Raw genomic sequence first — 22,433 nt, 5'->3', positions numbered from 1 at the left:
AACTTTTTTTTTTTTTTTTTTTTATCTGTTCCCTTAACTGTGTGGAATCAGCAAAGTCAAAACTTTAGTCTCACGGTGACACCACTCCTGTGTAGTACACGTCATTGGAGTGCCCGGAACATGTTCACACACACACACACGTGCACGCACAATCGCATACACACATTTCCTTGAAGACAGGAAAAGCGATATGGTTAGAAAACACTTTAGTCATCGTGCTCTCTGACACGCATGTCGCTGCTCGCTATTCATTTTAGAGTGTTTGTATTTCCAAACCAAAAATGTCGCAATGTTGTTAGGTAGAATAATTTATTGCAGCTCTTTATTTATTCCTCTCTTTCAAAGTCATTAACAATACTTACATGTTTAAAAGGCAGAAGCATTTACAGCGCACGCACACACACACACGTTACAATCAGATACGAAATGGCAGCTTGTAATGGCATGTTGTCAAGGCGACACATCTTTAAGATGGAGAACAAAAGTGCCACTGGAGCATTCAGGGTTTTAAATACTCTTTTTCTTTTGAAACATAATCACTCTGGTGCTATTCACAGCAGCGAGATGAGGGTGAGAGAAGAGTATTGCTTTCAGTTTCACTATTACTAATTCAACTGGGAAGAATTTGGGATGGAAAAAAAAAAAAAAGCCAGCTGGCACAGAAGCTGAGATGGAGCTGAAAAGCCAAAGATAAATTTAACGTGGCAACACGGAGGGTTAAGTTGTGCGTCACATTCGTTTTTGGCCTTCACAAAAACTTGTTTATTGCCGTCGCAGAGATCTGCTCCGCACTGTCATGTTTTTTTTTTTTTTTTTTAGTGGTCTTGTGAAGCTTTGCAAGTTCTTGTAAGGTCGAATCAAGCTATTAGAGCAATTACAATGGTTAAGCCACTCAATTCTTGCTCTTTGACGCCTTTTTATGTCTGCAGGCTCCCAAATATAAAGCGCATGACAAAGAAACATTCAGAACTAGAGATGATGTGGCGCGACAATGCACGCTCAGCTGTAACATTTCTCGGGAAAAAAATTCAAGCCGTAAAACAGATTCCAAGGAAGTTGGAATTTGTTGGCTCTGAATCTCCAATTCACTCTAGCACTCGCAGGGCCATTTTTTTATGACTTACAAATTGCACATTACGAATGCATTTCATACAAAAGCAACTTTTTTTTTTTTTGGAGTGGTAGATGTTAGAAGTTCTCCTAATTCAGACGCAGCACGTGTACAGTACATCCAAGATGAATGAATTGAGGCTGCACACACAAGAGTGCATAAAAGGCTTGTGCAGCAGCGTGTGAATGACAAAACTTCAGTGGTTATGTGAACGTAAGATTTAAAAAATAGATCTTTTAAAACCTTACATCAGCAGTATCGCATGTGACAATCCCGTCAATTGGGAGTTTAAAAAAAAAAAAAAAAAAAGCTGCTGGTTACACGCTTGGATACGTGCGCAAAAACTCATGTGTGTGAAACCCTCAAATGTGCTTTGAGTCTACCACCAGTTCCGTTCCACGGGTTTTTTTTTTGTGTGCAAACGGAAAAGCCTTTGTAGACGTCACGCACGACCTGCAGGTTACGGCACAGAAATGGCCCGCTGCCAAGCCGCGTGCTTCGACACGCCATTGTCGCCGGGATGAGTGGGAAATTTGTGCCAGGGTTGTTAGTCCAGTTCCAGTGAGTTAGGTGTTTCCGTGTGCTTTTCTCCATTTTGTGTTTCCTCTTCCTCCAGCTGAGGTGAGTCTCGCCTCTCCTCTGACTCACCCAGCGGATCCTCGACTACGGCTATGAGCGCTTCCATGTTTGGATTTTCTCTCAAAGTCCCACCCGCCTCAGTGTGCTCCATCGGCGAGACTTCTGCCTCTTCCTCTCCTTTCCTTGCGTCCTCTTTCTCTTCATCACTCTGCTCATCCAGTCTCATGAGAAAGGAGGCGGGGGCAGCGAGGGGATTGGCGCAGGGGTGGAGGTGCGGCGAATCCGCGGGGGGCAGCAACGTCAGCGATTCCACGCTCAGGTTGTCGGCGTTGCTGTCGGTGAGGAGGGAGATTGTGGGTTGGGAGGCCGGGGTGAGGCTGGGAGCCAAGGTCGGCGGCGGGCCTTGAGTGGAGGCGGTGCTCGTTAAGTCCCCGACGCTTCCCTCGCCTTCTCCGCAGGACGAGGACGGAGGAGTGTTTTCCAAAAATGTGCCGTCATCTTTAGGTGGAAAAAGGCACCATTTTAGAATTGAAATAATGGCGCTATTCAAGATTCCTTCTCTTTTTTTTCTCACTCTTTCAGGCTTCTAGACTTTATTATCTAGTATTTTTTATTCATGATGATTGTTTGTAAACCTTGTATTTATATATATTTCTTATATTGTTTTTTCTGTACTTTGCTCTTTAAATAATGAAGAGCACATTCATTTTATATATATATATACATATATATATATAAATATATATATATTTTTTAATATATAGTATATATTTATATATATACATTTTTGCGACTGTCTCTCCCATTTTCCACACTAGAGTATTTTTTAAGTCTCAATTTACAAACAATTCACTTTACAAACAGCCTCTTGGAACCTATTAGGTTCTTACCTTGGAGTCCCTTTTGTATTAGGGTTTTTGGTTCAATATAATTCTTGTGTACCCACGTAGTACATTTCACAGGAATGTAGTATATGCAAAACTGTTCTACCTGTGGGGCTCTGAGCTGAAATGGTGCTCGTGGTAACCGAGTCGCATCGTCCTGTGCTTCCACTCCCACTGGAGGGAGTCGAAGGGGAGGACAGAGGAGAGGGGGTGTGTTGCGACACACAGTGAGCCACGGCAAAGCCTATGAATGACCCACATATTTGTTAACACGTGCACATGAATTTGCTGCTCATCACAATCTTCTTACCAGGGACTTTATCAACTGAGCCAAAGACTGCTCTGCTGGCTGTGGGATCATTGGGCGCTCGCCTTGACTGCTCGTAGAAACGGAAAGGGAGGCCGCTGGGGGAGGCGTTGGCGGTCTGTCCGAAACCCAGCACCTCAGTTGTACTTGGCTGCACAGGCAGGTCTAAAAGAGCTGCGTGATGAAATATGACAGAATGTAAAAAGATCCAGCAAGTGAACTGCAAAGGTTTATGGTGCTTAGAAAAACTCAACTCGATGACGGTTATACTCGCTGGTGACTTGGTTTTTATTGTTTTATTTGAAGTCAAGCACGTTTTTCCTTGATTAATCAGCTGCCAAAAATTTTACACAACAGATAATGATAAGAAGGAAGGAAATATGACTCATAAATTGCTTTGTGTTGACTGTTGCTGGTACATTACTGGTGTGGAACGAAATGTCTCGCGGTGGATGTTGGGCAATGTCGGTTTGGATACGAAGCAAGATGTCCTTTATCTTGCGCAACATCATTCAAATAGGAGTGCGACAGCGAATAAAAGGTCATAGGTACGTTTCCCCGATTACGACGCATCACTTGAGATTATCAGTGGATCTAACAAGAGCAGTAATTCGAGTAATGAAGTGATTAGGCGTTCTTTCACTTTCTTTTTGCCACACGTGATTTCCAGTAAAGAGCTTATTGTGCCATTAAATCCGTGCACGAGCTTGATATTGAAACCTGCGCATTCTCACCTGATATTCTTTGCATTTTCATACGTCGGGCTTGAATGCGACCTTTGGCTAGTCTTTGCTTGGCGATGATGCAGCGGATGTGGTCGGCGAAGATGAAGTTGGCCTGTAGGATGGGCAGCGGCTTGGCGTGCGGGTTGGAACTGGGCTTGTGTATGACGATGTTTAAAGCTCGGCTGTCGTCTTCCACGCCGGACACCTGCATGTCCTGATGATGGTGGCGAAGAAATGATAATAAAGTGTGGGGCTTATTTGGTGAAAGACGGAAACAACTCGAGCTTGACAGACTTTTTTTTGAGCGCACCAGCCATTGTGGTTAGATGTTTTCCATGGTTACTCACCACTCAGCATTTTCATTAGCAACAATTTTGTGGTTGGATGAAAGAGGTTATGCGCAATCAACTTCTGTATTCGGCAAAACAGGTCAACGCAATTGCGAAAACTACATGCTGTGAAATTATTGTCCTTTCTCCATGCGTATGAAAAGCGCTCGGGAAAAAAAGTTTCATTGACCGATTCAGCGCAGCACTTTTGACATATCTGTTTATATCAACGCTAATTTTTTTTTCACACGAAGGGAGCGAAATTAAATGTATTTGGTTGGCTTGAAGAATGAATGAATGAAAAGTGATTTGAACAAGGGAAAAACCTAACCTTTTCATTTTGACAGGAAACACACGCAGATTATAATAAGTAGATAAAAGACAAGGAAATACCTGCAATAGGCCGGCAAATTTGACAACACCCCAGCCAAGGCGTTTGGTTTCTGGTTCCACCAAACTCATCTGATAAACATCAACAGCGAGGAACCTTTGAGCCTGGCCGCCATCTTTACTGACCACCATACATGCTATCAAGTCGCTGTTATCTAAAAAATAGATTATAGGCATGAGATAATAGAAATAAAAAATGTATATTTATTTATCAGTCATCCACAACCTGATAATGAGGGGGCTTTTTCTTTTTCTTTTCTTTTTACACTCATGTATGACGCTTGGTGCAAGAATTAACACGGCGACTCAGAAGTCTGGACTACCGGACGCTCACACTTAGGACAAAATGTTTCTACCACAATGACTAAGGATGAGTTCACATCAAGAAAATAAGTTCCTTTTTCCCCCACACAAAAAAAAAGGCAACTTTGGTTTATTTACCTTAATTGGGTTATATATAAATTCTGATTGATATGCAGACTCACGTCTATTTTATTTCTAAAATAACCTAACATCCCAATTTTTAAAGTAGCTGTAGCTGGAAAAATGGGTCATTGAGAGAAAAAGTCTGAGTTCCTGTTCATGGAAAAAAAAAAAAGAAGCTTGTTGTTGGACTTATTGACGTAGAAAGGTGTCACTTAAAGCGTTCACACAGAAACAAACTATGGAGGTGCTGCATTCCCTAAATGTGATCAACAACCACAAAGCCACCTCATGACTCGTGTTTCGTTGAAAGACTTGTTCATTCCTAATAAAGACTTTGTGGACGATTTGGCTCATTACATAATACGGGACAGTTCACTGTACTTAAAAATTATCCTTGTCAGTTTCTTTTTAACTGTGTGCGGTGAAACCTTCCTCTTTCAGGAAATATAAACTAGCAAAAATGCAAAACAGAATAGTAGAACACGTAAAATGTACTAAATGGAAAATCACAGTAAATGACTTTGCAACTATAATGTCTGATTTAAAAGTAAAGCTCTATAGGAAACGTAATAAATTAAAGCAAAGGTACATCAATGACACCATACTTAAAAAAAAGAAAAAAAAAAAAAAACAGGGCGAGGCTGAGTCATCAAGGACGTTTCATGCGAAATGAAGCTGATGCGCAAAACCTTATCAGATTATTTCGTCATGACTTGTCTGTCACTTTACCAAGAACATCTGCTAATGATGCATTTTCAACGGTAAAATTCCAACAATTGAACAAAGTGTTCGACAAAGATAAAACCAAGGGGACTTTAACCTCCCTGTTTTTTTGGAATGATTAAAGGTGTACCTATTAAAGTCACGGCTGAGTTAATATTAAGTGAAGCTTTGGCTGTATGTATAACAGATGTCATTTATTAAACAGAAAGAAAGTGTAGTGTTTCTACATGAAACTTACTGAGGTCTAAGACATCATCAGTCTTAATAAGATCTTCCGATCTGGTGAGAGGCAGCTGTGTCTCAGGTTCTCCTTGAAGCTGCAGCGATAATGACCTCAGCATGAAAAACACACGTATGGCCTGAAGGCAATGAGTGGATCCACACAAAGGGGGAGAGTTAGCATGATAGCATATTTGACAAAAAGTTTGTGACTCCACAGTCGACATACCCTCCGCGTCTTCTCCACATCTCCACAAGGCAACCTTTTGACAAAGTCAATACCGGTCAGAGGTGTGCCGGTGGGCGGCAAGAGTATGGAGGCGTCCATCATCAGATATTCCACATTCAGCGGTTTACTCTGAAACAATAAATCACCGCAAACGTGCGTGAGTCAATAACATCCGGTTGTCAAACAATAGAAAACCTTTGTGAAGAAAAGAAAACAAAGGCCAACATACCGTCATACTTCTGTATTCGTCTTCAAACATGTCCAGAAAGATCTCCTCGCCCTGCAATTAAGTGGATTATGCATACAATGCTTTAGTCAAACGCACCATTATTCACCACGGGCCAATAAGTGTGCATGTGATGACGCAAGGGGAGATTAAGGCCTGATTTAATGCCGAACGTACATCGCGTGAGTCATTTTGGATTCATGGTGATCTCCTGTTATGTTACCAAGTTACAGTAAATAAATCGAGTGATAGCGAATAATTGCCTCGTGTCTCACCCTTAATCTTCCAACATGTTTTGTGGATGAGTCATATGTAGAATATATGAGTGTTGTTTAAAATGGATTTACAAATGACAATTCATGCTTCCAACTTTGGTGTGAGAATCGCCAAGATATAATTGTATTATTTTTATTTCTATTAACGTCTTGCAAACGCAAGGGGTTTTTAAAAATGAAAATGAAAGTGGCTTCCTGCAGGATTGTTTTGGCTCACACTGCTTAAAATAACCGTCGTGACTGAATCCAAAAGAGAAAGCAATCAGGACAGGGATAGTAAAAGCCAATTAGAGTACCAACTCGTGCGCACCAATACATTTTACTGCCTAGTGTGCAGTTAACACTGTAAAACTGTAAAACAGCACTTTCCTTTTCAGGTGGGTGGACTGCCAATGTACAGTAATGAATGTGCACTGCAATGGTGTGTGCGTGGATATGTGTGTAGTAAGTTGCACGTTTTACCCTGTAAAATCGCCGCAGTAAGTGGAGACTTTCCTCTCTCGCCCCCTGTGCGAACAAAACAGGAAATGTGAAACAGATGCAAATGACATGCAAAGCGTATGAGCGCATTTGTAAAGCACACTTAACAAAAATGCAAAGAGGAAAGAAAGAAACACAATTGCGCTAGAGCCATACTAGCATTTCTTGCTTAACGCAACACACCCACTTCTTGGAAACCAGAGTACGAAAATAAGGGTGGGTAGGGAAATTGGACCACAAAGAATTTGGAAGTGCTCAGAGGTGAAGTTTCATATTTGTAGAGGGATACAATGGTAAAGGTTACTCAACTATAAAACATTGTGTGTCATACCTCCAAGCAGGCCAGATGAACATCTTTGATGATACACGGACTTCCAGACAAAACAGACTGTTTTAATAAAAGGCAGCTGAGCTCCAAGGTAGCAAGACGGACTCGACCGTCTAAACGCAAAAGACGGACATGAATGAGCCATGAGCACATGGTAAGAAAAGAAAAGCAAGAAGAGCAATGTGCTCATTACCCGGTCGTGCTGCTTGGCTCATTACTCTGATCAACCTTTCTGCAAGTACCAAACTATAACAGCTTCGTTCCTGGTCCGGGACTGGCAACTGCAGTCGCTCGAGAAGGTCACGGTTTATACCTAAGGGAAAAATAAAGAGGCAGAAAGACAAAAGTAAAAATGACAGAGTTCTTGGTAACGTGCATTATTTTCTCCACTTGATGACTGTCTTTATTATATTTCGTGATATATTTAAATTGAAGTTATTTTGTTTGCTTCACTGTGAATGTGTTGTATGGTAGCACAATAAAATATTTTAACCTTTGCTGTGTGAAACCGCATAAAGCAAGCAGAGGACAAACAGGGCATGGTAGTCGTCATGAGTGCAATCGAGGGCACTGTAAACCATTTCCAAGAAAGGCCTGTGGAATGAGATAGCAACCAATCAAATCCTTTTGTACTTGCGGCTGATGTCTTGCGTAATATTTGTGCAAAGTCTACCTGTTTCTTTGCGTGTGCGTGCGCGTGGCTGCTGCAGTCTTCTCTTCGTCCGTGATATTTTGCTCGGTCAACTCCGACACCTTACAAGGCTCCATTACCACCATCTCTATTTCTGGTAGTGAAGACACATACTTTGGCGATTAACGATAAGGTTTTGAAAGCACACATTAAAATTAAAATCCACACACATGCACACAGAGCTTGAGCGAAAGGACAGGCGGGGAGGTGAGGAGCACAGGATGGAGGATGTCATTGTGGGGAATGGACTTCTAATGATAAGGAGATGATGTGTGGTCATTGGTCACCGTGGGGGGAATTAAAATGTGGGAGGCAGGAAGGCTTCATCTCAAAACTAGCAAAGAGAATGTCCATATTAAGGCCATGTAGTTTTTGGTGTCTAGTTTCAAAAGTGTTTAGTCCTGATATGGACTTGGACTGCTGGTCACCTTTCACTCAATGAAAAAGGTCAGGGAAGAAATTAGCAGCAGGCAGGCAATGTTGACTCTCTTTTTGGTTTGGAGACGAGGACTGCTGCGAAGGTTGCTTTTCGCTAGGTGCACCATGGCAGACTGGAGACTGATGGAGGTAAACGGTACACAAATAATCCTGGCACTCACCTTCCGCCGTTTCCCCACTCGCTCTGCTCCCCTTAGAACTCCCAACAACCTCTGTACCTTTTCCCTTCTCCCTCTCTCGGCCACTATCGTCCCAACTCTCATCAGCCCCTTCCCGGTTGCTGCCGCTTCCTCCTCCTCCTCCCCCGGCACCCCCATCATCATCTTCCTCTCCAAGGTTCTTGTAGTTTGGCCTCTTCTGGGTTCTCTTGCGGCCACGGTGGCGGGAGAGCTCCAGCGAGCGTTCCAAAGATTCCGGTGGCTTTGCAAAGCGCCGCACAGCTCTGGAACTAGCCTGAAAAGTCATACATGGGTTTTAATGTCATGTAACATAAATTTTAAGAGTTACTCGCTTGCTTTGCAGAGCGCAATATAAAAAAAAAAAAAAGACCACACCGCACTGACTAAGACACGCTATCTTTTACAGTAAATTAGTACGCGTTAGGTTAATCTTGATCAATTTACACACACGTGGTTGATTGTGGTCAGAGACCCGACCGCAGACAATTTCAGAGGAAACAGCAGGTATATAAGACAAAGGGCGCAAAACCAGAGTCTTACAGTAAAACTGAGTCGGACAGGCATGACCTCAATTTTTTTTTTTTATGATACAGTGACATGATTTTATTATTAACTGAAGCTAGGTGAAAGGACCCATAAAAAATGGCAATCCAAATATGAATACAGATAAGTTTGACCAGATTTATGTTGAATTAAAACACTTTTTTTTTTTTTTTTAAGACCGTCTCTCCATATCAGCCATTATTCTCCATGAATTAAGAGTTAACTCAAGACGATTGTTTGGAAAAAGATTCAATTTCACGCTTTCAGCGTTAGCGTGCCCATTTTACACCCAACTTTCAATTGATCCTTCCAACAGCAAGTGAACCATTTGAAAAGACCGAAAGCTGTGGGATTGCACTGTCATGGCTGCAGCATGCACATAAACCGCAGACTAGTATTTTTGAAGGGGCGGGCGCGTGTGCTACACCTGTGGGATGACTATGTTCTGGTAAACCGCTCACGCTCTCAAGATGCTGCTGAGAAATTAATGGAGGTCATGGTACGTTAAAGACAAACAGAAAGATATTCAAATTACTTTCTGGTCCACATGGCTATAACATCCCACAAATAGAGAATAAATGTTTGGAAAAAAAAAAAAACAACATAAAAAAAATAACACTGCAAGAGAAAAAGCTTTTTTTTTTTTTTTTTACTCTCCCAAAAATATTTTCTTTAAGAACTTAAAAATCTATTTAACAGTTTTGAAATGGAAGCTTGCTATAAAAGAGCACGCAAAGTGGTGACTCTTGAAAAAAGACAGACATGTTTGGGTGTAGATACTCTGTTGTGGTTGTCTCAAACAACATTATTTATATGAGGTCACACCTCTGCTCGCATTCACCGAAAAGGTAGGCTGCTTCTGAAAAACACAAAGCTGAAGCAGAGAACAACCACAAATGTTCTCAGAAACGCTCACTACTTCGCTAACGCCCACCCAACTACAAAGGCAGATGGTCAAAACCAAGACGAAAAGCGGGGGCGGAGGGTTCTAAATATGAAAATGGAGAAATGATAGAAACTAGATTGGAAACTAAGCGGGTGGTTGAAACAAAGGGGCGAATATATCGCAGACATTTTTCGACCCTATTGTTTCTTGGGGCTGAACCGAAAGACATGACTTTTCTACAATATGTGTGTAAGGCTCACCCACATTTTTTCCCATAGGGGTGTGCTGACTTTTGCAGTTTTGACATTAATAGCGGTGTGTAAATTCATTTTTTTTTACTGTTGATTCATAAAAAATAACACTAAAATATTCAAAATATATATATATATTATTGGTGTAATCAAAAACATTAATAATAAAAATGACTTACAGTGTTCTTTTGTGTGTTGTGAAGGCCCGCCGGAGGGATGAAGACAGATAGGTCTCCGTTGAAGATGACATCAGCCAGGGCGTTGACGAGGGGTTGATAGTGGATGATAAGAAATACCTGGACAGTTCGAGTATAATCAAAACACGATTGTTACTCATCACCAAGCCCCAATGTATTTTTAGTTCAGTATTGTCCGGGTGTTGCCTACTTGTGACAGCAAGTAGAGGGACACCTGAGGGTTGATCTTTCGCTCTTCATGCTAAATAAACATGTTAAGGTCACAAGAAGCCACGGAAATTGATTTCTCACAATCTGTGGAGCAATTTTGAGCCAGCTTACCGTTTCTTGGCTAACCAACGAGAACACATAAAGAGGTAAGAACAAGCGGTTGAGGAGGTGGTCCGTCAAAACATCATTGAGGAATTCACAGTTTATGATGAGGATGTCGTTCAGGTAGTGGAGGTGGTCGAGGTGCTCGGCTACCAGGTCGCTTAATTTGCCTCGATTTTTGTGCCTGAGAAAAAGAGATTTGGGTGTTTTCAAATGTCTTTTGGTGGCCATTCTATGTTCATGCAAAAAAAACAACAACAACAGTATTGTGATTGGAATTCCTCTGAGTGGGTTCAAACAAAGGACAAGTGTGCCCTCTACAGGTCATACGCAGAAACGCAAAGACTGCTGCGTGCACTTACTCTTCATCGGTTTGTACACATTTGTCCAGTTCAATGACATGGCTGCCGATAAACCAGACCAAGTTGCTGAAATACGGTACCGCTGTCTTATCTCGGATGTAGTGCAGCATGTGCTGGTTGTCCACTAAAGAGAGTAAATATAATTATTATCACGCCCCTTGTAATAAACACACATTTTCAAATTTATAACCACGCATGCACACTCACACACATTGTGACTCCAAAGACAATTTGTTATCTTGGACAAAATAAAGCACTGATCAAATTGATCCAATCAATCAATATAAGTGTGTGAAGTCACACAAAAAAAGGCATGCAAATTTTCTTTGTGAATATACATGGGTGATAAAGAATGATCAATCAGAGTATGGATTGCAAGAACAGTCCCCCATTCATAACAGATTCACTCAAAACAGATAAGACAGGACTGGGGATCAATAAAACAGACATGTGAGGACTGATGGTATTATTTTGAGGACATCCAATTGAGTCTTATTGAAAATGAGCTTTTTGGGGGAAGGTAGTTTTAGTAATACCCAGTCCAAGAATAAGACGGAATGAATGGAACCAACTTACATGAGACTGGAGTTAGGCAGATGAGGCGCGGAGAGGGGAGGGAAGAAGGGACAACAAGGAGGTGTGGTTGTTGAGGAGGAAGGAAGGGAGGGAGGGAGAAACAAACACAGTGTTAAAGTGAATATTGGGGTGGCGGTGAAGAAGTAGATGATGAGAGGGGACCCAAATGTTTGCTGTTTTACATAAAAACTGCAAACTACTTGAAAAGGACTGTCGATGTGTTATATCTCAATAGTTTATTTCAACAGTAAATAAAAACTTGTGAAAGAATAATTACATGCAACTTTACTAGAGTGGGACAAAATTGGATTTTTAACCATGTCGTGTATTAATTAATGCAAAGTAAATGATTCATAGTGCATGAAGAAAAAATTAAAAGTTCCACTTTAGTTTCCCATGGATGTGTGGGAACGTATGCATGTGTGTTGTGTGAAAATAACACCGGTTAACAGCACATTTTAATTAGCGATCGCTTTATGTGTCCCTGAATGTACCTTGTGACCCCCGCTTAAAAGTCTATTTTTTTTCTACCACCTCCTGCTGAACCTAACCTTACCGAATTAGAACAAAAAATTTAATTCACCTTTGTATACGTTGAGGGTGATGGTGCGGACTGCGATGCGGACCATGCTTTCAGGGTGGTTGAAGAACTTTATGGCCTCGGTATACAGGGCAAAGTCATTTGTGTGCTGTGTGTGGGCGACAGATAGAGGGAGCTAGTGAGCAAAGTACTGCTTGCCCAACAAGACACACTGAACAGTTCAATTTAAAAAATGATGACCTCTTAACAGCAAGAATCAAACTTTGTGCTACTGCGACATATTTTAAAAAGACTCGTGACCTCACCTCATTGTAGAAGAAGTGCACCGTGTGATTGTTGAGTTTGAGCGACAGTGTCTTGAGGAAGGAGATATAGTAGGCCATGATCTCCTCGTCTGAAAAGTCAAACTTGTGGACGATGATGGAGTTCACATGGTTGTTTGATAATAAGTAATCTGCACAGAAAAGTGATTTACTTTTAATGAGATTAATAAGTAACTGTATTGTTACTTTGGTCCGACAGGCAAATACTTACACAGAGATGTTTCGTGTCTGATGTTCTCAAAGAGTATGTTAAGAGTCTGGAGAAGCTGAACGCACACATAACGACCTGACTTCTGCCGCAGGATGTTAAGGAAGAAGGCAAACATGTTCTTCTCTAGGAAGAAGCTGACCAAAAAAAAAAAAAAAAATCCATTATGTTTTCATATGCTTGCTCTTCCAGTGTCATCTGTTAGAATATTCACAAGCTTCATCAATTCTGAGTCTTGCTCCCAAAGTTAATAGATAGTCTCCCCAATTGAAAGCCAATTTCCAGAAAGAAATCTAAATAACAGTAAAATGAGTGCTGATACGGAGGTAGCAAGTCTTTTGTGTAGACATGTTCAATGTGACTTACTCAAATACAGAACTGTCATTCTGGTCCCCCCAGATGAGGATCTCTGTGATGGAGCGGATCGTCTCCACCAGGAGATTGCGGTTGTGGTCTGTCACTGTAGTGTTTTTGGTCAAGACATGGTACATGTACCTGAAGGAAACATAAAAAATATATAGTATGAACGGAACACATATGCGGGGGACAAGAAAAGAAACAATACAAGTATTTTAATTGACAAATGCGGACTTTGGAGACAGGGGTCAAAGTTCACTTCCAACATACACCGAGCTCAATATTTACGCCTCCAATAAAATTTAAATGTAGTCGTCTGAGGTGACAAGCAAAATATGATCAACTAAATACGGTTGCAGTATTGACAGCGAGAAATTAATTAACAGAGGAAGCCAAATTGGGAAATAATGACGCTACTAACTAAAAATCTATTTTTACATTGTGTTATAATTCACGTCAAAGCTAACGTTAGCATTTGTGTGTTCATGCATGCTACGTACTCACTTTAAATGTTCCAGGGAATGGATATTCTTCGCTTTCCCCTGCCCTCCAACCCAGCTCCGTGACCTGCCGAACATCTCTGTGGTTGTAAGGAAGTTGACGAATTGACAGGCGGGTTATTTCGCTGATGTTAGCGGCTGCATCTGTCCATTACACCCACATTTGCTGGAGCTAGCCACTTAGCAAACAGTAGCTGATAGGTTGAGATGGGAGGAGTTGTTACGTAACGTTGGTGGTTAATGAGATGTTTGGGTATTGTAGTTTTTATTTCCTCCATGTCGTCATATTATCGCGACGTCGATTAAAGATGACGCAGGATCGGTGACGTTTGTCACTTTTGCAGTCCGCAATGTTTTGATGCAGTTGGGTATGAGACGTGTTGGAGTTAAAGCAAAACGGGAATGTTTATTTGTGGATCGTACTCGTTGTCACGGTACAAATGTACAAAAATTATATGCATTCTGTTAGACAGTTTTTTTTTCTTTGCTAAGGTTGCACGCGACTGTTTTTAGCTCTGGTCGCTTGGCATGGCTTGAATTCCGCAAAGCAGATTGCTACTGTGATATTTTGATACTGCGAATGTGCTATTAGTAGCTATGAACGCGAGACTAATTTATGCGCATTAAACCTCGCCAATGTACAGCTGTAGGAGTGCACATCACTTTTTGGAGTCGGGACGGACGAAATGTACTCACTGGATATGCAGACCTTGAGCCGTGTCAACTTCTGCCCTTGTATATCCACGACACTCAAACAAAGGAGTGCCTAAATCGTGACTTTCTTTATGATCCACACAATTTATGCACAGTTAGATTCAGTTGAATCGCTTTTGGACGAGTACCCCTATATGTTTTATCTGGGGTTATTCTTTGTTAACGTCCTCATCCTCTACTACGCCTTTCTGATGGAATACATCGTCCTCAATGTGGGCATAGTATTTATGCCTGAGGATATGGACCGGGCTCTGGTGGACCTTGGGGTACTTTCTGACCCTGCATCCCTCCCCTATGACTCAGACGCAGATTTGGATGTGTTTGAGGGTTATCTCGAGTGACAAGGGTGTGATGGAGGATTGGAATGCAATGCTGGTGAAGATGATGGAGAGGTCAGGGACAAACGAGGCCTGTCTGCTGTACGTTCGTTGCCTTGTGGTACACATAGGAGCAAGGTAATTAATAATGGTTAGTAACCTTGAAAGTTTTTTTTTTCCATCTGCCATAATTTGTATTTCACGTGATCACAGGTCATCTCAGCGTGACTATGACCTCCATCGCCAAAAGGTCAAGACTCATTCTGTCACCGCAACGCAACCTGGACGTCCAGATGAGCATTTGTGCCCTTCACTTGGCACATAATGACGAAAAAAAAAAAGGCAATACTATATATACACTGCAAGTAAGAAGATATTCTCACTGTGGAGTTAAAGTACAATATTGATCCAGACATAAGAAGCTCGGTGCAAATCATGCAGGATATCCCACATCAGATCATTTGGATGCACCAAAGACTTAAGTGATCGTGGCATGGGAGCGTTTGTATTCTGAATTGTTCCATTTTAATTTCCTGATTATTGATTTAAGGAGAATGTATATTTTGCTTTGCAGTTACATGTGTATTTAACATGATGCGAGTTTGTTCACATCTGCTTCCTGTTCATACTGGTGCCTTGTGGGTGCACCTCTCAAACATGGCACTGGACGTACAGTAGTAGGCTGAACTATTGTTTTGGGGTTTGCTTTGTTTTTCTCTGATATTAAACTTAAAATGTTCTCTTCAATGTATATATCTAGGATACATTCTAAGTTGTAATTCTGAATTGTTGTTCTTGAAGCAGCTACTTCTTATTTAACTGTTAAATTTATCTTGTGAATATGTTTTTCATTTATTTTTCAAATGTAAGAAACTTGAAACAAACTCAATGCTGGTTGAATGTTTAATTTTATTTCTATCTTGAAATCTTTGATAGTTTTCTGTTTTATCCTGTAATGGATTGAGAATTTTCTTTAATGAAAAGTGTATCTTGAAGCAATAATAAACTAAATGAAACAATTTAAATAATAAGTTTAAATAATAAGTCTGGGATACTGGAGAAATGAAAAACAATGTTATTTTCATAATTGTTCATTCATTTTTACTTTGCAGCCTTTTCTTTAATTCTCACTTCTTTACATTTTAAGCATCTTATTGTATTTTGAGTACTAACTCTGCCATCCACAAATTGTAATTCAGACAACATACATGATAGCGTATTCACTTTTCAAAAAAATAATATGGCTGTGAGAAATCTATTCTAGGTGTATCTTTTAATGGAATGATGTCTTAGCTCTGGTTCAACAGGACTGGCATAAAAGCAGCTTCACACTGTCTTCTGCTCATCTGTGTCGTGGGTGGAACAGTAGTTCTTGATGCCTGATAAGAGGAAAGAGCAAAGCACAAATCATACGGACGGTGAACAATGCTTCAAAAAAAGATGACAAGTGTGCTTGCTTCAAGCTGCAAACCCACTTTGCACAATTGTCTTGTAGGCTTCAGCAGCAGGCGAGTCGGGTATCACGTTGAGGAAAGATCTGCCCTCATCGCAGCTTTTTGCTATCCTCGGGTCGAGAGGCACTTTGCCGAGCAGGGGCAGATTAAGGTCTGCACACATTGTCTCAGCGCCCCCGCTGGTGGGAGGGAAGATCTGCGACGTGTTCTAAAGACAGGGCAAGACAAAAACCTGTGTTATGAATGCACACTGTGTACCACAGTCTATTGTTAATTGTAAAATTGTGCTTGCTCACTGACTGGGCCAGGTGGCGTTTAATTTTTCATAGTCACATTTGCTTGCAGTCTTTCCACTGACCTTACAATTTGGACACACAAAGCCACTCATGTTTTCCACTACGCCGATGATTGGCAGTTTGACTTTTTGGCAGAAGCGGATCTCCTTTCGAACATCTTGCAAAGACACCTCCTGCATTAAGGAACAATGTCGATCATGAATATCACATGGGAAATTTGTCATAGTGTACTATGTCCTTGTGTGTACCTGTGGTGTGGTGATTATGACTGCTCCATCCACGTTGGTGGAGCTTAGGTACTGCACAATTGATAGGTGCTCGTCAGATGTGCCTGGAGGCGTGTCAATAATGAGATAATCCAGTTCGCCCCAATCCACATCCCTCAGAAACTGCTTGATCATTCCTGAAATGGTAAATCAAAAACTAGTACAATGATTCGAAGTTTTTTGTTTTTTTTTAATGACATTTTTATACCACAGGATACAAATGTAATTTAATCAGAGGTGTGCAGATAGACAAGAGCGATGAATTATGTAGTGTACCGTTTTTCTTGGGTCCTCTCCAGATCACAGCATCATCAGGACCACCAAGCAGGAAGCCAATAGACACGACAGCAAGGTTGTCTTCCGCATACTAGAGCACGAGCACAAGGCAGACATTTAATTTTTTGTCAATCGCAAGTGCATTGTATAACATTACCGTTATATTTTTATTGTGATATTTTAAAGTTACTTACCACTGGGGACCAGCCTGACCCACTCTGATGTATCTAGAGACAGAAAAAAAAAAAGTAGCCTTTATGGCACACAATTTTTAAACATAAAACTAATAACTACTTGCTGTACTTACTTGCTCTCCCTCCAACCCCATGATTCGAGGAATTGACGGACCACAAATGTCTACATCCAATAGGGCAACCTAAAATTGAAGATGGCAGAAAACACTTCTAAGGGCCACATGCTTGCTGTGCCCCAAACAATAGAAAAACAGAACCATTACCTCCTTGGTATCATCACTTGCCAAGGCATGGGCCAAGTGAGCGCTGAATGTACTTTTCCCCACACCTCCTTTACCGGACAGAACAAGGATCTTGTGTTTGACCGTAGACAGTTTTGATCCGATCTCTTTAATGGCTGCAGGGAAAGAAAGAATGTAACAAATAATTGGTAATAATCCGATCCAACCAGCTCAGTTTGAAAGGTCTCATACTGTACCAGGGTCTGGGGCTTTGGTAGCTCCAGAAGCACACAATTTTTGGTTGGGACAGCCCTGACATGATGAAGTCTTCCCTGCCTGCTCACTTTTTGTACCAGGACAGTCTGCAAAATTAAAACGTTTTCAACTGAGTATTGTTAATTTAAACATCGCGTGTGCAAATCATTACGTTACATGTGTATATGTGTTACATGTGCAGTTACATGTGCATGATATAAGAAAAATTGGAAGCGTCAAACTGTGACGCAGGAAGTTAAATAAATGTTTACATGCAACTCGGTGGAGATTCAACATAAAACAAGTTTAGCTGTTCACATTTTGTTGATTATGTTGAATTATAGATATATGTATACATTTCAAAACTTACGTTCGTTTGCGTTTACTGGTACATCGTCCATGTTTGTGTCCAATCATATAATCGTCCCCGCATCGAAGGTTCCGGATATATCAGTTCCGTCACTTGAAATGTGTTAGGAAAAGGGAACCTGGAATAAATAAGAATATGAAAAGAAAATACGAAAATAACTTAAGAAAAAAAACTTTATGTTTGAAACGTCAAGAGAGGAGCACTGTATTGGTTTATAAGCAGAAAACTTGAAGATAAATCATTTCAACAAAGCTGCCGCTAGATGGTGCCCTTTCTACATGTATACCATGAAAACCCAACTTGTACAAATATTTATTTTACTGCAATGAAACCATTAATAATTTAGTTGTTCACATTTTAAGACTTTTTACACTTACAAGGTGGGCAAATGTGTGCTTAATGGCACTTCAGATGGACCAGCTCACTTTATTTTCTTTCTCTTTTTTGTGAAAATTCAAACATCTTTCTGAGTGGACTTTTCTTGGTTCTTTGATTGTTCCAGCAACTCTTAGGATTCTTGCATTTGAGCAACAGCACGAGACAATGATTGTGAGGGATAAAAATAAGCATGAAACCTCACCAAAAATGTGACCTGCATTGTTACTAAATATTTTGTGTCCCGTGGTTCATTTAGTTGAGCTGATAACCTCTCATGAAGTCCATGAAGACACATTCTGTCCATTCAGCAAGTGGGCAACATCCTATTGGACTCAGGCGAGACTTTGCTCACAGGGTTACTCAGCAAAAAAGTTAAGCCTTGGCTGCACGAGCAGTCATCACACTCGGAAACAATACCGCACACACATAAGTGACACAGACACATTGTCCGTTTTCCATCCGTAAGGCCAAACAGGGAGACTTTGTGGGTGTATTTACTGGGGAAAAGGTGACTTGGTAGAGATCATGTCACTTTTCAGCTGAAAGGAAAAAAAAGAGGAAGTAATGGAAAAAGGGAACATGGGCACTTTCAGGGTGTGTTACATTGCAAATCGTAATCCGTGCAACGGAAGTGTTCTCCATTTTTATTTTAGCTACGCCCACGTTGAATATAAAGCATTTTTTTGATTGTTAAAGTCTCGAGACTAGTATGTCCTTCCTTCTCCATCTTCCATTTAAAGCCACCCACTCTCCAGTCATTCCTTCTTCACTCACATGAAATTCTCAGCTGTGGGGTCATACCCTTTGTGATAATTTTATCTGTTTTTAACTGCATCTTGTTGCCACACACTCTGGTGTCTTACCACACTATTTGTGTGTCTGTGTCTGCAGAAGTGATAAAGATATTTAAACACCTTTTCCCTAGTTGGAAGAGAGACTTTTTTTTTTCTTTTCACATATTCAGCCTCACACCATGATATAATTCACTTGAACTAAATACGATATTATCAAACATAGGCATTAAAAAGGGCTTTTTTTTTGTTAGCATTTGAGATCCCTGACCTCAACCCCCTTTAAACACATTTGAGATGAACTCCAACAACTGTAAGCCAGGCCTTTTCTTATGTCCAACAGTGGTGACCTTTGACCTTCATCGGCAACTGTGGACAAGTGATAAAAATTGTGGCCTGCTGGTGGGCGAGGGAGTGTGTGCGCTAGCATCCATTGCTAGAGTAGCAATTAAAGCTGGGTGAAGAACACAAAATAAAATAATAAAATGCAACACTTTTTGGGGTGTTTGGGTGCTGGTGAAGACAAAAAGCACCCACTTAGCACTAGTGTAAACATGACCTCTGACCTCCTGGAAGCTTCACACTTTGAGCACATCAGACGAGAGCTGTACTGTCTTGTCAACTGTGTGTTAGCTGATGGGCGACTATGTCTATTTCTGTGTGTGTGTGTTTATACGTGTGTGTGCAGTGTCAGTAGGATGATGATAAAAACCATCGCGGTCATAAGGAAGGGAAGCCTTTTGTCTGCGTGTCCTCTTGTGTGCGACTGTTTGTGTGAAGGAAGGAAGATTAGCCGGGCTCGCAAACTATTTCTGGTCACTCCGTGGCAGTCGGCGATGAGTTTGCACACACACACACCGACACACACATGCATGTTCACACGCACACACCCGCACACAGAGCGCACACAGGTTTGTAGCCAATAAGACTTGTTTAAACAACAAAGCAGCCCCATCATCTTCTTCCCTTCAGGCAACAGAACCCCTCGCTATCACTTTCACTAACAGGTTGGACCTCTTTATCAGGTGTCACACACACTACGTCACTATCCACGCATATCATTTACCTGCTATTGTTAAAAATGAGCAGGTGACCCACCTACACAAGATATTTTAGTATCTTTTAGCGGGATATTATCATTCACATTTCATGAAAAAAAAAATCAATTTAACATCATTAGAAAATTGTTTCAATTCACGTACTGGGAGCTCCATGCGTGACCAATAAACCACAATTCCCAGTAGCTTTGACATCTGGAACCATGCCAGTTGAACACACTCGAAGGCATACTTATCTTCAGGCAGACAGGAAGCAGCCCCCCCTCATCTCCCCTGTTCCTGTTTCTCACAAAGTGTGTATTAACGTGTGTCCAGGCTTGCTAGCGTAGGCAATCAGCAGGAGGCACATTGAACCGCATGGCAGAAAAATAACAAACAAAAAATACTTGCCTAAAAGGAGAAAAATGGCGCAGTAATAGGAGATGGAAAAAAATGGAGGGTATTTATGATAAAGCGAAAGTCAGTAAGTGATTGTGGAACAACGCTGGCAGTGAAACGGTTTCCTCGAACTTTTCCTCTCCCTCTTCCTCTGACTCTTGTAGAGGCCGGAGATAAATCTAAAAATAATGTCATGTTTATGAGACGTATTTAGAAAAGTGGAAAACATGAACATAGGGAGAGATGTCTGTTTATGACATTTAAATTAATAAAACTGCAGATTGTTTATGGGACAGGTGTCCAAGATGGACTTGATGTTTCACTCCTACATCCAAAGCAAATCTTTTTAACGATACAAACTTTCTAGCCAAACTAGCACAACACAGCAAAAAAATTCCATTTTTTTCTTCTGTTGCATCATCATTTTATTCCTTCCCCGCTTCTTTTCTGAAGCAAAGGTCACATTGCACATCGCTGACATTCAACGAAATATCATAGCTGCTAGCGCTAACACCTCATAAGTGTCAGGGAACGCTTATGCAATTTGAAATACATATTTCAGCTCCAGTTAGAAAAGGCAAATGAGCAGTTTCACTCCCGAGGCTGCCATCATTACGACTGTCCTGGTGGAAAACTGGAATCATTTTTTCTCAGGTCACAGAAATACTTTTGTTCTTTAAAATCATTCTTGACAAGGGGTGACACAAAGATTACCCCGACAATGATCATCTATCACTAGTTGAGTTGACACACAAAACTAAACAACCCTTCACACTCACACACTCCATTACACTTAACTTGCATATTTTTGGACTCGGATCGGATACTGAGGCAACGAGAAAATGAGGCAAGTGCAACCCACAGAGAACTCTCCAATTTTGCCCCCCCCCCTATTGTCCATGCTCCAAAAGTGCCGCTGAGAAAGTTAGACAGTAAACACATTGCCGGAGCTAGTTTTTTTTTTTCCTTCTGGGGGGGCCATGGGGTGACTTAAGGTATCTGAGGTGGTATGCAAAAAATAAATACATTTAAAGATTCCATCTGGTCCTGCTATGTGCACACTGCAATTATATACTACATACAAACATTGTGAGATTAAACAGAATTTTTGTCCATGGTTACCTGCTATTATTACACAGCAACTTGCATTTGAAAAGAATCCAATCAATTCTGTCTGCCCATTTTGTTTACATTCCCCTCAGAAAAGAAACAGGAGACCCCAAAAGCTATATTGAGAAACTAACTGACACAATTATAATAGTTTCAACTCAATCACATGTGACTTTTTTACGTTCATTCCTGCATGGTATCATGAAGATACCCATAAATACAAAGAGTTATTTGCAGTATAACAAGCCTTGACAATACTTGCTTCTTTGTCCCGTGTCTGCCTGGCTAACGACGTCCTTATGACTCCACACATGAATCCACTTCCATCACAATGCATTCTTTTAGTCAACTATTAATCTGCTCAGACATTTTGGAATATTGTTGAGGTTTTATTTCTGTGTTGATTTTGCTGTTATCCATTATTTGCATATGACAGCACACCGGAATTGATATGCCTAAAGAAATGGGTGTGTGTCTGCCGGTGAATAAACACTACTAACTTTTCACACCCCTGCGGGTAAATTAATGAATAATGCCATGAAAGACTTCAATGTTATTTTTAGTTTTATGACACTTATCCACACCTTTAAAGAAATACAATGCTTTTTTGTTTATGTATTATATTTATATATATTTTTTATCCTTTTCCTCTTGTTTTGGAGGCAGCCAAATTCGCGAATTCGCATCTTTCCGCTAACTCGTCAGCCTGCCCAGTACTTCTTGTTCGCGGATTCACTTATCGCGGGTGGTTTTTGGAACC

At 40.9% G+C, this 22,433-nt stretch overlaps 3 protein-coding genes across 7 annotated transcripts; 1 reads left to right on the top strand and 2 right to left on the bottom strand.

The window, feature by feature from the left end:
- Positions 1 to 292: 292 nt before the first annotated feature.
- Positions 293 to 13,819, bottom strand: clec16a (C-type lectin domain containing 16A). Of its 2 annotated transcripts, none has more exons than XM_049744865.1 (23): positions 13,600 to 13,819; positions 13,105 to 13,233; positions 12,742 to 12,875; positions 12,513 to 12,661; positions 12,250 to 12,355; positions 11,091 to 11,214; positions 10,738 to 10,912; positions 10,607 to 10,657; positions 10,399 to 10,515; positions 8,522 to 8,813; positions 7,905 to 8,016; positions 7,725 to 7,825; positions 7,425 to 7,544; positions 7,235 to 7,344; positions 6,886 to 6,930; positions 6,152 to 6,202; positions 5,923 to 6,051; positions 5,713 to 5,833; positions 4,329 to 4,480; positions 3,616 to 3,820; positions 2,885 to 3,055; positions 2,681 to 2,818; positions 293 to 2,188 (listed from the first exon to the last, which is right to left on the bottom strand). In XM_049744865.1, the coding sequence occupies exons 1-23, from the start codon at positions 13,671 to 13,673 to the stop codon at positions 1,659 to 1,661; spliced, it is 3,336 nt and encodes a 1,111-aa protein (XP_049600822.1). In that variant the 5' UTR covers positions 13,674 to 13,819; the 3' UTR covers positions 293 to 1,658. The 2 variants fall into 2 exon arrangements, with proteins under 2 accessions (XP_049600822.1, XP_049600823.1); XM_049744866.1 differs by having other exon boundaries at positions 8,579 to 8,813.
- Positions 13,820 to 13,891: 72 nt separating this feature from the next.
- dexi (Dexi homolog (mouse)) lies at positions 13,892 to 15,884 on the top strand. Of its 2 annotated transcripts, none has more exons than XM_049744918.1 (2): positions 13,892 to 14,764; positions 14,840 to 15,884. In XM_049744918.1, the coding sequence occupies exon 1, from the start codon at positions 14,381 to 14,383 to the stop codon at positions 14,648 to 14,650; it is 270 nt and encodes an 89-aa protein (XP_049600875.1). In that variant the 5' UTR covers positions 13,892 to 14,380; the 3' UTR covers positions 14,651 to 14,764; positions 14,840 to 15,884. The 2 variants fall into 2 exon arrangements, with proteins under 2 accessions (XP_049600875.1, XP_049600876.1); XM_049744919.1 differs by having other exon boundaries at positions 13,892 to 14,777.
- On the bottom strand, positions 15,702 to 22,087 carry nubp1 (nucleotide binding protein 1 (MinD homolog, E. coli)). Of its 3 annotated transcripts, none has more exons than XM_049744888.2 (11): positions 21,936 to 22,087; positions 17,959 to 18,076; positions 17,591 to 17,695; positions 17,376 to 17,509; positions 17,226 to 17,294; positions 17,113 to 17,145; positions 16,919 to 17,009; positions 16,625 to 16,779; positions 16,439 to 16,549; positions 16,102 to 16,288; positions 15,702 to 16,005 (listed from the first exon to the last, which is right to left on the bottom strand). In XM_049744888.2, exons 2-11 carry the CDS (start codon positions 17,987 to 17,989, stop codon positions 15,953 to 15,955), a joined length of 969 nt encoding a protein of 322 aa, XP_049600845.1. In that variant the 5' UTR covers positions 17,990 to 18,076; positions 21,936 to 22,087; the 3' UTR covers positions 15,702 to 15,952. The 3 variants fall into 3 exon arrangements, with proteins under 3 accessions (XP_049600845.1, XP_049600846.1, XP_049600847.1); XM_049744889.2 differs by having other exon boundaries at positions 17,959 to 18,050; XM_049744890.2 differs by having other exon boundaries at positions 21,932 to 22,049.
- Positions 22,088 to 22,433: the final 346 nt, after the last annotated feature.

Source organism: Syngnathus scovelli, chromosome 16, assembly GCF_024217435.2.
Source record: "Syngnathus scovelli strain Florida chromosome 16, RoL_Ssco_1.2, whole genome shotgun sequence".
NCBI lineage: Eukaryota > Metazoa > Chordata > Actinopteri > Syngnathiformes > Syngnathidae > Syngnathus > Syngnathus scovelli.
This window is presented reverse-complemented; position numbering and strand designations above follow the sequence as displayed.

Excerpts from the sequence above, each read along its gene's own strand:
- dexi (XM_049744918.1), top strand. The coding sequence starts at position 14,381 with ATGATCCACACAATTTATGCACAGTTAGATTCAGTTGAATCGCTTTTG.
- nubp1 (XM_049744888.2), bottom strand. The coding sequence starts at position 17,989 with ATGGACGATGTACCAGTAAACGCAAACGAAC. Across the intron at positions 17,696-17,958 it reads ACCAGTAAACGCAAACGAAC|ACTGTCCTGGTACAAAAAGT; the intron begins GTAAGTTTTGAA and ends TTAATTTTGCAG. Across the intron at positions 16,780-16,918 it reads GAGAGGACCCAAGAAAAACG|GAATGATCAAGCAGTTTCTG; the intron begins GTACACTACATA and ends TTACCATTTCAG.
- clec16a (XM_049744865.1), bottom strand. The coding sequence starts at position 13,673 with ATGTTCGGCAGGTCACGGAGCTGGGTTGGAGGGCAGGGGAAAGCGAAG. Across the intron at positions 8,814-10,398 it reads ACAACACACAAAAGAACACT|GCTAGTTCCAGAGCTGTGCG; the intron begins GTAAGTCATTTT and ends ATGACTTTTCAG. Across the intron at positions 2,819-2,884 it reads CTCAGTTGATAAAGTCCCTG|GCTTTGCCGTGGCTCACTGT; the intron begins GTAAGAAGATTG and ends GGTCATTCATAG.